General features: G+C 44.4%; 1 protein-coding gene across 2 annotated transcripts; it reads left to right on the forward strand.

The window, feature by feature from the left end:
- Window positions 1-2,277: 2,277 nt before the first annotated feature.
- On the forward strand, window positions 2,278-14,088 carry LOC119269121 (DExH-box ATP-dependent RNA helicase DExH6-like). Of its 2 annotated transcripts, XM_037550881.1 has the most exons (15): window positions 2,278-2,680; window positions 3,756-3,846; window positions 4,000-4,309; window positions 4,439-4,513; window positions 4,918-4,962; window positions 5,475-5,565; window positions 5,668-5,726; window positions 8,134-8,286; window positions 9,179-9,231; window positions 9,318-9,351; window positions 9,646-9,735; window positions 9,819-10,817; window positions 10,996-11,554; window positions 12,176-12,675; window positions 13,118-14,088. In XM_037550881.1, the coding sequence occupies exons 1-15, from the start codon at window positions 2,293-2,295 to the stop codon at window positions 13,511-13,513; spliced, it is 3,843 nt and encodes a 1,280-aa protein (XP_037406778.1). In that variant the 5' UTR covers window positions 2,278-2,292; the 3' UTR covers window positions 13,514-14,088. The 2 variants fall into 2 exon arrangements, with proteins under 2 accessions (XP_037406778.1, XP_037406779.1); XM_037550882.1 differs by lacking the exon at window positions 8,134-8,286.
- Window positions 14,089-16,891: the final 2,803 nt, after the last annotated feature.

The raw sequence follows: 16,891 nt of genomic DNA on the forward strand, positions 1-16,891 counted from the left end.
GCGAGGACGACGAGGTGCAGGTCGACTGCAACCTTCTCCTTCGGAGCTACGACACAAGTACAACGTTCGCTCCATCCCTATCCGCAAGGACGACGAGGTGCAGGTCGACTGCAACCTTCTCCTTCAGAGCTACGACACAAGTACAATGTCCGCTCCATCCCTATCCGCGAGGACGACGAAGCGCGGGTCGACTGGAGCTGCCCCCTCAGAGCTGCGTCTCCAGCACAAAGACTATTCCAAGCAATGAGCAAAGTCGATTCAAAGACAAACACAAGCACATTCGGAGATAAACCAAATTCAGATAAATCCTAAAAGATCCAAGCAGCAAATCAAAAGTATTCGGGCATCAAGCCCGAAGGAGTTCGACGGTTACAGCAATCACTCGGCATTCCGAGGCAAATTTAAAGCAGATTCAAGTTTCATAAGTTTGTTCACTCGGCCGGAGGAGGGCTGGCAGGCTCCACGAATGAGTCCAGGTCGATCCCATCAGTGATCCGAGTGGCGGCAGCAATGAAAGTCTCCATGAAGGACTGAAATTCATGCTTTTTGGTGTTGGCGATTTTGATCGCAGCCAGCTTGTCTTCACGAGCCTCCTTGCAATGGACTCGCACCAAGGACAGCGCCACGTCAGCTCCACACCGGGCGAAGGATTTATTCCATTCTCCAACCTGGTCAGGGATCTCGTTCAGTTGAGTCATCAGGGATTCCAGGTCATTCTGAAGCGTCGCCTCCGGCCAAAGTGATGAGTCGATTCGGGAGACTACCTCCTTCAGGCGCGCGAGGTAGCTTGTGGCGCTGGCGATACGAGACTTCAGTCGGAGCACGTTCATTGCAGTTTCGTCGCAGACTGGAGAAGCAATAGGGTTCAGACCCGTCTCGACCCTTCCAGTTTCCTCGTCGACGTCTTGACAGAATTCTGCAGCAAAAAATTAGTCAATCGACCGAGCAAGATCCGATCGCAAGCATCAACACAGTCGGATTAAAAGAAATACCTTCCAGCGTGAGATAAAGCTTCTTGGCAAGAGTCCTCAGATAAGCTTCCGTGTCATTCCTCTTGCGGATCGCAGACTCCAGCTTTTCATTCAGGACGACCTTGTCCTTCTTCAGACTGGTCACTTCGCGGTTAGTTTCATTGAGACAAGATTTCAGTTTGGTCACCTCTCCTTCCAGCGTTTCGATTGAAGCAAGCTTCTGGTCTGCGAGAGCAGTTTTATCTTAGGCTGCTTTTTGCGCGGCGGCGAGGTCCGAGTCCTTCTTCTCCAAAGCCAACTTCATTTTCTCTGCAAAAGAAACAATCGAATCAAGGAAGAGATCAAAGAAATATATTGAAAGTCAGTCGACAGTCAGTTACCTTCCATACCAGCGGCTTCGTCCTGAGCTTTCTTCAGATTCTGCTGGGCTAATTCCAAGTCGAGGTTGAGTTGCCTCTGCTTCTCCTCAAGTTCAGCAAACTTAGAAATAAGAGTACAAGACTTCTGTAGAAGGCAAAAGACGGATCAGTCGATAAGATAAAAAGTTGTTTACTTCTGAGTGAATAAAACCTAAAGAAGTTCGCTTAGACCCCAGCCGACTGCACACAGTCGACTGCGGTATCAGGGGTACACCCAGTGGGTGCACTTTGATAAGATAAAAGTAGGAGTTTTCTAAGTCAAACGTTTTAAAATTTGATGATCAAATCTATAGAGAAATCAACATCAAGATCTGCGATATCGAAAATACTCCCTCCAATCACTTTTATAAGTCGTTCCAGACAAGTGAAATTGAGTTGTTTTGCACACTGTCTGAAACATCTACAAAGCCTTATAAAAATGAATAGAGGGAGTGTAAAAAACATTTCATAATGAATCTACTGAAGTAATTGGTTTATAGATGCTAATAAATTTTCTTATAGGCTTGGTCAAACTTAATAAAGTTTGACATAGGACAATGCTAGCAATTCAATTATTTTGAAATGAAGGGAGTAACTCATAATTTATTAGTCAATCTTGAGATTGAAATTTGACTTAAAATTGGTGAGGGATTTATAAACCGAACGGAGGAAGTTGAACTCACTCGGCGGTCACACGGCACAGGTTCCATGCGAATATTCTCGTGTTGTACTCGCAGCTGTTTTTTTTCTCTCTGAGGGGATGTACCGGCACTCTGGCAGTTGCTTGTAAAGATCTGCACCGCTTCCATGAAAACGTAGCAGTCGGGGCCTGGCAGCAATGGCTGCTTGAAAGCCTTTGAACAACCCGGCACGTGGCCCGCTTCACGCCTCTACCCACCGCGGCCCGGTTCTCACCGACAAGCATGGCCCGCATATCGGTCCATCCAAACCTCTCCCCGCACCACCGCCCGCTCCTCCCACAGATCGCACCGCCACCAGCACGTTGCCCTAGAAGGTTTCCGCCCGGTCCACCGCAGCAGCACACAAAGGGCAAAGCGACCGCAGCGGGAAGCCTCCACAGCGGGACCCGAACCGGCCGCCGCGCCGCCCCGAACGCCGCCGCCGCCGCGCCGCCCCCGCCCCCGCCCCCTCTCCGCGACGACGGGATGGGGCGAAAGGGGCCCAAGGGGCCCAAGGGGGCCAAGGCGAACGCCGACGCCCTCACGAAGGCCGCCCTGGCCGCCATGAGCGAGGAGACGACCGTACGCATCACCACGGTGCTCGAGGACTTCCGCGCCTCCGACGCCCAAGGTTCGCGCCATTCGCCTTCCTATCACATTGGATGTTCCCGTTTCCGTAGGCGCCCAGCGTGCTCTCTCGTCGTTTTTGGTGCGATTCCGTTGTGCTGCGGATACGGCACGCTCCGTGGGCAGTGGGAGCTAGGGTTTCAAGCCTTCGAGCTTAGGATTGAGGGCTGCTCATCTTATCATAGTATCGCCAATCTAATTCCGCAGCCGTTATTTTGGGTAGCTTTGACTTATTTTGCTAGCTTTGTGGTGTACTTGATGGCAATGCAACCAGTGTTTCTAGCTTCACTGCTGGTCCCGAGTGTGTTTACAAGTATGGTAAACGTTTATCATCTAGAGTTTAATGCTGCCACAATGCCTATCCTGAGTGTGTGGTTAATCGGTCATAAGGAAGGTGAATGCTCAATCAGTGTTCTTTCTCGCCACCATATGTGCTATTTGTACCAATACTAGTTTTAGAGTTTCCTTCTGGATAAGTTAGTCTGTTTTCTACTACCAAATAGCCTTCCATAGGTCATGCGGTGACATCATCTGACTCAAAAAAGGAACTTGTTAGTGCTTTTTGGTTGATTTGCAGTGTCCCATTTTTCTTTTCTTTTGAGAAACATTCCAAATTATTGTTGAAGAACTGTATGCCCACTAGACTGGTAACACAAAATTGCCTAACTGGGTGACAGGGTCTTATATTAGTTGGTTGTAAATATACAAGTCGTGGTTATGCTTTCAATAAGGTAGTTGCAGAAGCTTAAATGGTCTTCATGATACTTTTAATCGCCTGTAGAGCCGTTGCTCGCTACCTTATTGCTGCACCAGGGTGTCCATGCCAAGTTTAGTGGTCTATGGGGTGTTATGACCACCATGTGTTTTGATGTTCTTTTCATGTTCTGGACCCAATTTCAGTTTTATCATGGCCCCCCATATTTTCTGTTATGGATCTCCTTGTCGTATTATTTGCCACCTCTACTACTGGTATCTTCTGTTTATTTTATTGTATTGACCTTTATTGAAGCATGCATGGTATTCTTTTCTGTGTTATACTCTGAGCAGAGAAGTAAAATCTACACATTTTTAATTTGCAGTGCACACATTCGAACCTAGTCTTACCAATCAAGAGCGGGCTGCAGTACATGCTATGTGTAAAAAGATGGGCATGATATCAAAGAGTAAAGGGTGAGTTATTTCCTAACTATACTGGATGCATTTTGCAGACTTCTTTCGGTGAAGTGCTAATCGATAACTATGTTTGATCTGTCTTCTCTTTCATCAATCTTCATGCTGACCTATATTTGCAGTATCGACTTACTTCTTATCTGGTGTTTATAGGTATGGGGAACGGCGATGCCTTTCTGTTTACAAAACTAAAAACACACAGGCGCCTGGTAAAGAAGAAGGCCCTAGCAAACTCGGATTTTCTGAAGAAGCAAGACAGATTTTGTTAGATCTGTTTACACACTATCCTCCTGATGATGCTGAATTGAATGGTGATGCTGTCAAGAATCCTGGCGATAAGGCTGCTAAAATTCGATGGAAGACAGATACAGCCTTTTCCAGGCCAGCTATGCAGAAACATGATATAGCAAAGAAGGTCAAGATGCTTACGTCGAAATTAAGTGATCCTAGACAGTTGAGGAAGGTTGTATATTCTTGGCTTGATATGTTCCTTTTTTCACCATTTAATTTTGCCAGTCCCAGAATTCTTCCCCTGTACCTGGCATATGTGGTATTTGTAAGTTGGTGCTGAAAGTTGCACACATTTATACAGATCAGTGAAGACAGATCCAAACTTCCGATTGCATCCTTCAAAGATCACATTTCTTCTACCCTAGAAAATCACCAGGTATTGTTCTTTGTGCCAAAGCTTTATCATACTTAAATATGCAAGGCTGTCGAAAGAGATAATTCAACTTGGAAAGATGTTGCTCCAAACTAGCTTTAGTGTGATGCTTGGATCAAGTTGGTTGCTGGTTATGTCTTTTCCCATCGGCTGCAGGTTTAATATCAAGATAGTCTAGAATTTACATATTTTTACTCCAGAATTGCTGAGAATCTGCCAGTGTCTTGTACCACAGCTTCTGTTATTATATAGTAATAATAACAACTGTCACAAAAAGTAGTGGATATTTATTTTGTCATTTTCCTGTCTATTTATTTAATTTGATCGATTCATTACTATACTTTGCTAAATGGACATCCCCCCTGGCATCTGGTGATGCAATTTGATCCTCTTGTATTTCCTATCAGGTGGTTCTTATTTCTGGAGAAACAGGCTGCGGTAAAACTACCCAGGTCTAAGTTGTTCTGATTCTTTCCCGCATTTAATTCGGAAATTCTACTTATTATTGTTGGTTTGTTGGTCTAGTCCATTCCCTATTTTCTTTCAATTCAATCTTGTTCTATGCTCGTCTCAACAATATGTACTCTTTGTGCTTGTGCAAATAGTATCTCATAGTTTAGATATCTGCAGTTCTCTTTGTAGAATTGAGTGGTCTTATGCCACTCAAAGGATGCGTTATGTTTCCTATAATCTTTAAAAAACAGTCTCTTCTAATCCATGTCCATAATGTAATACAGTGCAGTCTTTAGTCGTAGATAATGTATTTTGTCTATCGAAACTTGCTTCACATGTTCCTGGGTTTGACTTGCTTCATATTCATATGATAACATCTCCATACTAAAAGACCGGTTAAGGTCAAATTTGTTTTCGTGCATACGAATCGTTGAGAACAAATCTTGATTGTGATTTGTGCTAGTGTTTTTCCTTCTTTTTCCATCTCATTTATCTTCCCGTTCTTACTTAGGTTCCGCAATATATCTTAGATCATGTGTGGGGCAAGGGTGAATCATGTAAGATCATTTGTACTCAACCGCGGCGGATATCAGCTATGTCAGGTAATTTTACTATTAGTTATGTCATAGGCCATTGCTTCTAATTATTTTGCCCTTTATCTGTTGGTTTGATGTAAATTATGCTATGTTCTGTGTCTTATACAGTTGCCGAACGAATCTCTGTTGAAAGAGGAGAGACTGTTGGTGATACAGTTGGGTACAAGGTATATTAATTTTTCAGAATTTCACTTTAATCCATTTGTCGATCGAATTTGCTAAACTGTAGCCATTTCAAAGCACTCCCAGTTTGTTTTCGGACTGCCCCTGAGACTAAACTTGATCATATCTACTATTAAAGGGAAGTTGGTGTTTGTAGGTCATGGATTTTGGCTTTGTTCGTTCTCCCCACCCCCTCCTCATGTTACACCGTTTTTTCCCTCACCGAAAAACCAGCACACGATTTTGGAAGGAAAAAAACAGTGCACGGTCTGATCGCTGCCTTGCACTGTAGCCCACACATCACGTGATCCAGTTACCACCACAACAGACACATCGCACAGCCCCGCCAATTGCCGGTCTGGGCGCACCCCACCTGACATACCTGACGAACCACGATGACCCCCGCCGTCATCTGCTTCGCCTGTTGTGGACGCTCCCGCGGAGGCAGAGGCAGAGGCAGAGGCATGTTTGGGACTGGCTATGACCCTCTAATGGCCTCGCTCGCCTCCGGCCTAAGAAGCATGGACACGGGGACGGAAAGACGGGGATACGCATACGGGGACACGGGATATGCCTTTTTTCAAAAATAGTCATTCGGGGATACGGCAGGATATATAAGTATTTAGAAAAATAAACGTGTAATAAAGATATAGTAGTAAATTTCAGATGAAAGATTGTTATTTAGTACTGGACGTATGTTGCCTCATTTTTAGATGAAAGATTGTTTTTTTTTCTTTTGAGGATCACATGGTCACTTTACACGACCCTACACTCAGAGCCCATGTAACTCTCCACTCAGAGCCCACAAAGGCCCAATTCCAGGAAACCCTACACAAGTGCTCCTCCAGCTGGTCCCTATCCCGTGCTCCTCTTTCCTCCCTGTCCCAGCCGCCAAGATCTGTAGCAGGAGATGAGACGACCGCTCCTCGCCTGTACCTTCTTGCTCGTCTACAGATTCCCTTTCAATCCACCCAAATCTTCTTTCCCCCTGCCCGGAGCTTTTTCCTCGCCTGCAACCACCTCGTCTTCTCCTCTCTGACTGGATCTTCTTCCCTGCTAGCGACCGTCGAGGTTGCCAGCTCGAGCGTAGCATCCGTCGGAGGAGAGCTAAGCAGCGTTGTGGTCGCTGGAGGCCGGCTCCTGAGTCCCCCAACGTATCCCCACAGTATCTATGCCGTATCCCGATTTGTTTCTCTTTTTTTTATTCAGAGAAGATGGGATACTCGGGATTCGTGTATCCTGGCGTATCCATGCGTATCCCTACTAGAATGGCAATACGGCAGTTTCTGCCGTATCCATGCTTTGTAGCCTCCGGCTGCTGGTGACGTCATGCTCTCCTTTATCCTAGCCAAGGGCGTGTTTGTGTTGTCCGCCGGCAGCGACCACATGGCCAACACCTACTTCAATTCAACATGCTCGCTCGGAGCTCCTACATACCATCCCTCTTGCGCGTCCCTGGTGGTCGCCCACACAGCCGCCTTCCTCAACGGCCTCCTCTTGGCCACCACGCGTTGCGTCGCCGTCATCTCCTTTCTGCTCCCACAATCCATCCCACTCCCATATTTTCCCTGCTACCACTCTTGAAGCAACTGCCACGGGGCTTCCCTATTACTAAAGCTCCGATGAAAACTAGTGATGGCATCGGCCAAACCAATTATTAATTTTTCAAGGCAAGAAGTGATGTGGTAAGTGAGGGTGTGTATAGAACAGAATGACTCGGGCGAGATAGGCGTGTAGCGTAATCGTTGGATGATTTTTTTGTGAACTCAGCAAGAGAGGGCGCCAAGCTCAAGCCCAATATTGCGCAATACATGGTTGTGTTTTAGAGGTAAGCCCACGCAGGCTGAACACTGGCTCATACAACAACAGTGACACTACTAGCTATATTGATGGATTAATCGCTGTCAGATTGAATTGCTTAAGTATGTGTACAATCCATTCTCCGTCGTTCGCTCCTTTATTAGGTCCCCATGCTCAATGCATATGGTATGTCTTAGTTTGTTGTTCTGTGGCAACGCACGGGCATTCAGCTAGTTAATTTACATTGCAGTGCAAATACAACTATACTATTTATGATATTTTTGATAATGTGGAAGTCCTTTTAAATATGAATTTAGATAAGTTTACCCTTGTGGTCATCAGATGTATTTTTTCTTGGACCATTTGATTGCTAAACTGCCAAGTCGGAGAACTTCACCCCACAAATAAGTCCAGGTCCTTCTATTTTTTACCAAACAATGGGGCTTTTGTGAACATCATTTCCTTTTCGTTCAAGTAGTTATTTTCTTGGGAATTTTTAAATCTTCTCTTTAATGTATATATATCTCATCCATTTTTTCTTTTTAATAAAATGCAATATATGTTGATATGGGCCCCTTTTTGGTCTTATTCTATTGTGTATTTTGATTATAGATACGTTTGGAATCGAAGGGAGGGAAGAATTCGTCAATCATTTTCTGCACAAATGGTGTTCTCTTGAGGGTGTTGATAGGCAGAGTAACTAACAGTTCAAATAGGCAACGCGCAGCTGATGATGTAATTATGGGGATAACACACATTATTGTGGTAATAATATTTTGTTCTTAAACTTTCAAATATCTTGGTTACACAATTGTGATTTGAGGTGTGACATGTTCTTGTTATGCGATGCTGCAAGGAAAGGTTTAATGTTAGTAAATACTCCCTCTGTTCACAAATACTCCCTCCGTCCGGAATTACTTGTTGCTCAAACGGATGTATCTAGCTCTAAGATAGTGTTAGATACATCCGTTTAAGCTACAAGTAATTCCGGATGTAGGGAGTATAAGATGTTACACCTTTTTTCTGATTTGGATGTATATAGACGCGTTTTAATGTGTTCGTTCACTCATTTTAGTCCGTACGTTGTCCATATTGAAATATCCAAAACATCTTATATTTGTGAACGGAGTGAATATAACGGTAAAGCTGTACAGATTGCCAAGGTATTTTCTAGTGTATAAGATGTTGGTGGTGATGATGATATCATGTGGGGGAAAAGCAGTGGCAAAAAACTCGCTTTTCACCAAAGATTTTGCTATTTCCAAAACATTTTACCTCTTTACTAGTACTCCCGTTACACCCTTCCACATGTACCACATATTATTATATTTTTTGGTATTATCAAGAAAGGAGTATCTCTATGGGGCCTCCTTGTTAGCCCAAGGCTAGTTCTTTGCAAATTAACCATGAAACAGATTGTTTGTGAGCTTCAGATATAATTTGGTCAGTGTTTGGCTTTTCGTAATATGTGAATTTGTACGAACTTTCTATTGTTCATAGCGAACCTGCAAAATTGTTGCAGAACTGCAGCTTGCGCACATATTGCACTTAGCCATTTCATTAGATTAATACTTCACTGGAATCATTTTAGATGTATATATTGGGCTTTGTGTTGTTCTATATTGCATTTGAATTAATACTCGCTTTGATTCTCCAGGATGAAATCCATGAAAGGGATAGGTTTTCTGATTTCATGCTGGCTATCTTGAGGTATTTTTGTAACAAAATTTGTGCATATGTTGCATAAATATCACACTGTAATCCTCTAATAATATTTCCTGACCAATTATGTGTAGAGATCTGCTGCCGATGTATCCTCATCTTCATTTGGTAAGAATTATCTTCTTTGTAATTTATTATTCTCGTTGGTAAAGTAGGTCCATTTTATATACTCCCTCCGTCCGAGAAAGCTTGTCCCAAGCTTGTCTCTCAAATGGATGTATCTAGTACTAACTTGGGGCTAGATACATCCATTTGAGGGACAAGCTTTTTCGGACGGAGGGAGTACAACTCAAGTATTGACTAGATTTTAGAAAATCCAACTCACCATTGCCATATCTCGAATACTAAATTTTGTCCGGGCATGTTCCCTTGGTCGCAAGAATTCACTGATGCAATTAACAGGTGCTCATGAGTGCAACGATTGATGCTGAGCGGTTTTCACAATATTTCAATGGATGCCCGGTTATTCGAGTCCCAGGCCATACCTATCCGGTTAGTAACACTCTACATTTGCATTATGTGGCTGTAGATCTTTAATTAGCTGAAAGCTTTGTTGACAACTACATTTTTGACAGGTCAAAACTTTCTATTTGGAGGATGTGCTTTCTATTCTGCAATCTGTAGGTGATAATCATCTTAATTCTGAAACAAATGATCTGGGACTTGACAGTGTGCTAACCGATGATTACAAAAGCTCAATGGATGAAGCAATTAGCATGGCTTTAGCCAGTGATGAATTTGATCTTCTCATTGAGCTTATTTCTATAGAGCAGAACCCAGAAATCTTCAACTACCAACATTCAGAGACTGGTGTGACACCTTTGATGGTTTTTGCCAGGAAGGGTCAGCTTGGGGATGTCTGTATGCTTTTATCATTTGGTGTGGATTGTTCTGCACGGGATCATGATGGAAAATCTGCATTAGATTGGGCACAGCAAGAGAATCAGGTAGAGGCTTATGAAGTTATTAAGAAACATATGGATTGTAGTCCTGCAAAATTACCTGAAGAAAACGAGCTGCTTAAGAAATACTTGGCCACTATCAACCCAGAACACATTGATACTGTGCTGATAGAACGGTTGCTTAGAAAAATATGTACTGACTCCAATGAAGGAGCTATCTTAGTCTTCCTTCCTGGTTGGGAAGATATAAATCAAACACGGGAGAGGTTACTTGCTTCTTCCTTTCGGGATTCTTCAAAATTTCTTGTACTGTCACTTCATTCCATGATACCATCTTCAGAGCAGAAAAAGGTTTTCAAACGTGCACCGGCAGGGGTTCGTAAAATTATTCTCTCAACCAACATAGCGGAGACCGCAGTAACAATTGATGATATTGTATTTGTTCTAGATAGTGGGAGGATGAAAGAGAAAAGCTATGATCCATACAATAATGTGTCTACACTTCATACTTCTTGGGTATCTCGAGCTAATGCAAGACAGCGTGAAGGACGTGCCGGTCGTTGTCAGCCAGGAATTTGCTATCATCTTTACTCTAGATTTCGAGCAGCCTCGTTGCCAGAATTCCAAATTCCTGAAATTAAGAGGATGCCTATTGAAGAGCTGTGTTTGCAGGTACAGTCGTAGGCTCCTAGCTAATACTTCTGTTGTCCCTAATGTTTAAAGTAAACACAATGCTCCTCAGTATTACACTTGGCAGCAATGACATGCGGTGCAGTTTATACTGCTTGATCCAACAAGATTATCTTGTTATCACTGACAACTGTTTGTTGTTTCGATTTTTGCGGTGCAGGTCAAACTGCTTGATCCAAACTCTAAAATAGCAGACTTTTTAAAGAAGACCTTGGATCCTCCAGTTACAGAGACTGTAAAAAATGCTATTACTGTGCTTCAGGATCTTGGTGCTTTAACTCAAAATGAACAATTGACAGATTTGGGTGAAAAGTTAGGTTCTCTCCCGGTCCATCCATCCACAAGCAAGATGCTCCTGTTTGGTATATTGATGAACTGCCTTGATCCTGCATTGACATTGGCATGTGCAGCAGACTATAGAGATCCTTTCGTCCTTCCTATGGCTCCGGATGAGAGAAAAAGGGCTGCTGCAGCCAAGGTTGAGCTTGCTTCATTATATGGTGGATATAGTGACCAGCTTGCTGTTGTAGCAGCATTTGATTGTTGGACGTGTGCCAAAGAGAAAGGACAAGAAGCTTTGTTTTGTTCAAAGTACTTTGTAGCTTCAAACACCATGAATATGTTGTCTAGTATGAGGAAACAGCTTCACAGTGAACTAGCTCAAAGAGGATTTCTTCCTGCTGATACATCTGCCTGCAGCTTGAATGCTAAAGTTCCAGGTACTCAAGTTTTTATGAAAATAGGAGTTATGAAACACTGCATATAATGTGGTTCCCTTGTGTCCTTTTCCTGCTTTGCAATATGAGTGGCAATAAGTACAAGGATATATATGTTTATATATGCAGCAAGTCATTTGATTCACCACTTAAGAGAAGCTTCCATTCTCTCAAGTGTGTGTGGAGGTTTCTGTGGCTATTTAAGTAGAAAGCTGCATGCGTTGGTACTTTGAAGAATTACAATCTTGCAGAAATTTCTTTATTATTCAAACATAGGCATCACATCCTTTTAAATCGTGGTAGTTACACCATGCAAACCATGGTTACACATTAGTTTGAATAAAATAATGTCGCAGTCAGTGCTATTGTATATAAGTGATTTAGTTACCTGGTTCTGTTGAGTTTAAAGTTGTTACTTATGCCAATCACAGGTTTAATTCATTACAGAATTTTGTTTTGTATTTCAGATCAATCTTGTTCTAGTTTAGAAGCAATCCATTACATACATTTTCGTTTGTAGTAAAGCTATTTTTAATGCATGCACTGGTTTCTATGTTCATTTTCAAATCTTGCTTTGCAGCCTTATTATGTTTAAATTTGACGGTTTTCTTGCAACTTTGGTAGGTATCATTAGTGCTGTCCTTGTGGCTGGCGCTTACCCAATGGTAGGACGATTGCTCCCTCCTCGCAAAAATGCTAGAAGGGCAGTTGTGGAAACAGCAAGTGGTGCCAAAGTTCGACTACACCCGCATTCTTCCAACTTTAACTTGTCATTTAATAAATCCTCTGGGAATCCACTAATGGTATTTGATGAAATCACTCGAGGTGATGGTGGAATGTATGTAAAGAACTGTTCAGTTGTTGGATCATATCCTTTACTTCTGCTTGCTACAGAAATAGCTGTTGCTCCACCTGATGATGTAAGTGATGAGGATGATGAAGGTTCCAGTGGGGATGAAGCGGGAAAAAGCACTCTGGGACAACAAAAGGAAGAGATCATGTCTTCTCCCGACAACACTGTTTCAGTTGTTGTTGATCGGTGGCTCCGATTTGATGCTACTGCTCTGGATGTTGCTCAGATATACTGCCTACGAGAACGCCTAGCATCTGCTATTCTTTTCAAAGTAAGATTCAGTTATCTTGTTATCACATTTTCTAATTTAATCTGGGAACAGTGCACTATAATTTGCTCTGGCTTCCATCTGATGTTCCATAAAGTTTCATGCATCATCTGTCAGGCATATTATCAAACTTATGTTCAATCCATTCTGCACAGCTTTTCCCTCTTCTGGTCTGTACAATTGTTTAAAATACTTGTCTCATTTTGCTTGTAATGCAGAATCTTTGCTAAGAAATACTCCATCCGGGAATACTTGTCGGACAAATGGATGTATCTAGATGTAGACAAGTATTTTCAGATGGAGTGAGTATATAGCTATACAAATGATCACACTTAGGATAGAGCGTGTGGATCATATGTTGTCACCTTCCTGTCAAACTGTCAAGAGGCATATGATGAAGTTTGTTACTTTGTCTTCTTTCTGACGAAAGGATGTTTTTGTACAGGTGAAACATCCACAGGATGTTCTCCCGCCTGCTCTTGGAGCAACGATGTATGCGATTGCTTGTATCCTATCGTATGATGGCTTGCCTGGTAATTTGGCAACAAAACATGGTTCAGGTCAGAGCTCAGCAGATGCTAGCGGATCAGCTGAGGGAAGGAAAGGTGGTTTTATTCCGCCTGGTGGTTTCCTTATGTCATTGCTATCGGACATACCACCCAATGCACCTCATCATCAGAAGTCATCTAATCATCCAGGGGGTGGTTCAGGGCATATTAGGTCATCGAGGGCCCCCGCTGGTAGATTTAATCAGTCGCAGCAGCGTCCTGGCCGCAACAGCTCTGGACCAGGGAGTTCAGCATCACAATCTTTCAAAAGACAGCGGGACGCTGCACGGTGACCTGACCGTGGCTCACATGTAATTCAGTACTGGATCCCATGCTTGGGTCTCACAAGAAAAGTGCCATGGTTGGGAATTAATGAGGATTTTGCGGTGTTTGTTGGGACGAAGGCAAAATGTGCAAGCAAGGAATGTGGAAAGGCAATGCCTTAATCTGTCAAGGAGACCATAAGATGTTCCTGTTCATGACCTGCAGTTTTGCAGATCAGTGCATCTTGTTGTTCTGTTCGCCTTGCTGCCTAGCTCTCTTTCATGCCGGGACTACCGTCTAATTTCAATTGATGGTGTATCCGTGTCTCAGAGTTGCTAGGACTTGGCTAAAAACCAGGCACCCGGTTTTGTGCTGAGAACAGTTACTGTACGTGACAGTTAGGATTTAGTAGTATGCGTTGATATATCTATCCTATGAAATTACGTATCTGTATCCTCTGTTTTCCTGGCATGACATGAGCAAAACAGCTGGGAGCTCCGTAGTGCGGTTTATTCGGTCCTTACAAAAATATTCAAAAACTAGGTTGATGCAGTTCAGTACAAAAACAAACAAATTTTGTTTATTGTTAGGTCGTTTGCTGTCCTGTTGCTGGATTATTTCTGTTGTCTTTATTTATTTATTTTTGTTTTATCAATTTTTGGAAGTTCTGTGCTCGTTTTATAGGGTTCTTTTATTAATCCCTATGGCTGCTGAACACAGCCAGAGATCATGTACCTGCAGCACCCTCTCCCCTGAAAGTGTTTAATTCTTTACAGAGGGAGCACGTCCTTTGTATGCAGTCTCTTCACATGTGCCTGTTTTCGAAAACAAATCATGTCTGTTTTTAGATTGTAGACAGGCATTAAATGGTTGAACTGTAGCGATGTGATGTGGTGGATATGGCGACGTCTGGCCCTGCACCATCTGTAGGATAGCGTCGTAGATTCAAGTGGCACGCACACACTCCTCAAATGGATCGGATCGGATATAGCAGTACGTTGTTGATGGACTGGAGTGATAAACGTGGTGGTCCACAGGGCCACAGGGCCAGGTTAGGCAAAAAAAACGTGGTGGGTCACAGGGCCAGATTAGGCAGAGAAGATACCAGAAGGCGTACGTGTAGCACGTGCCTGGCGGGGCGATAGGATGCCAACGTGGTAGCACGTGGAGTTCAAGTGGCACCGCACAGCTGGAGGATGCCGACAAGCATTTAAGTGGCGCCATTGGTGAAGCAGAAGAGCCTCGCTTGCTGACCGCACAGCGCCGCCCCTGTACGGCGCTTCCTTGGCGGCATCTCATTTCGCGGGGACGCAAGCAAACCATGTTCTGCTACCCCAAAGAAATTCTCACATGATCAAGCCTCGGTGCCTCGGGGCCTGTGTAGATGTAAAAGTTTACAGCGGGAATCTTGTAAACTGCGTTGCAATTGCAGAGTCAGAGTTGTTCAAAAAAAAAAGCAGAGTCAGATGCCGCGATAGTCATCACGAAGCCGCGGGCCGCGGCAGCAGTTTAGTCGTTTGTCTGAATTCTTTTGGTCCCGGTCCAAGGGAAGAAGCTAAACGGCTCTTCCCATTGGATGCGTGTGTGACCAAGGAGGAGCTGCATTATTGCTCGTAAGCATAAACTAATCGGTGTCCGGCGGCGTCGTCAGTCCCCACCCATTAGTCTTTGGTCAACTCCAAAGTGAACCCGGCATGGACGCAGTGTACTACTACTAGTACTGTCCCAATTTATTTATCAATCTATCTATGGGCCAGGAACTTCCACACGAACAGTTGCTCCGGAGATACGGTCAAACAAGACGTAGCCAGCCAGGCGTCAGCCCCCACCTCAGGCCACAAGGAGGTGGAGGAGAGCATCATCAGCACAGGCACGGCACCGAGTCACACGGCGCAGACGATGGCCGGGTGCTTTGATCGAGTCGACGCGTACTGCCAGGCGGGTGGGGGTGGGGTGGGCCGGTGGGGCGTGTCGTGTGGCACGGCTGACGGGCGACGCCCGCATCAGCGAGGCCTACCACCGAGCGCGTGACGCTGCGCGTCCCGTCACCGCGCGACTTCCCCGCCCCTCCTCCCGCGCCGATGTCACCCCGTGCCATCACCGCTCCCACGGAGCGGGTCGGGGTCAGAACGCATCTCCGGCCAAGGCCAAGTGGACGGACCGACCGCGCGAGTATTATACTGCCAACTGCTCCTACTTTACGACGCCTGAACTCAATTATCTATGGGCACGGTATATGGAAGAAACAAGGCGATAATGACAACACGCTCGCCCCAGCAGCATGCCCGCTCTCCTCTCCTCGCCCCGGCGCCTGCCGACACGAGCGACGCGCGTGCCACGCCATCCTGATCGCCAGCCAACAAAGATCACGAGTTGCCACCATCGCTTCGCCGCATCTTGGCGCCGGCCTCCTCTTAACTTTGCAGGATTCCGAGGACTAGCGCAGCGGCGACTCGTGGTTTGGCGCCGAGATAGTACGAGGCTGTATCTTCCCTTCCTTGCCTTTTCGTCGTTATTGAAAATCTGCGTGAGGCTTTGCCTCCTCTTGCACGACTCCTGGATGTGAACGTGAGCTCGCCCACACTCCATTGCTTGCCTACTCTGCTGTGCTCCACTTTTTATTATTACAAAATAAAAAGAAGAGGGGAAAGTCGGGGGTGATTGAGACTGATTTGTTTCGTCATGTCATGTCGACATATATCTCTGGGCGGGCGGCTTCGGGGACACTCACACTATCGGAACAGTATCATCTTCGGTGTTACCTACAGGAGATGTGACCCGTTTTCATGGCCTAGGACGTCTAGGAGAACGAGGACGCCCCGCGCGCCTTCTCTCTTGGCCCTAGCCTTTTTCGGCTTCTAGCCAAGGCACGTCGTGGTGCCAATGGCATCGCTTCTCAGCCGTAGATGTCAAGTCCACGACCAACATCTGCATCCTAGTAGTACTAGTAGTGCTCAGCAAATCAAATCATACAAACCTTCCCGCAAAAGAGAAGAAGCAAATCATACAAACCACGATCCACTAACTATTGAGGAGGTCAAAATTTGCAGAGAAAATCTACTTTTCAAGTTTACTGCATAAAACAACATCTATTAGTGTAACCCGTTTTAGATAGCTTTAATTCATCATTTCATTATGTTGACATGATTCCTAGTAGGCAGATCCTGCTTGTAAGTGCAAACATGGCATAAAAATACGCAACGGTACTCGGCTCAGGCTAACTAAGACCTCTAATATCTCCCAAAATTATGTCCAATATGAGCCAAAAAAATCAGATCTATACTAAGTTTACTAGATATTCTTTTGTACTTTTGGAAAATGTTAAATTTTGAAAAAGAAAATTCGACTGAGCCAACAAGCTGCCAATATCTTCAAAACGTGTGGTCCAAATAAGCTAAAAAGTTCTC

This window comes from Triticum dicoccoides, chromosome 3A (assembly GCF_002162155.2).
Source record: "Triticum dicoccoides isolate Atlit2015 ecotype Zavitan chromosome 3A, WEW_v2.0, whole genome shotgun sequence".
Taxonomy (NCBI): Eukaryota; Viridiplantae; Streptophyta; class Magnoliopsida; order Poales; family Poaceae; genus Triticum; species Triticum dicoccoides.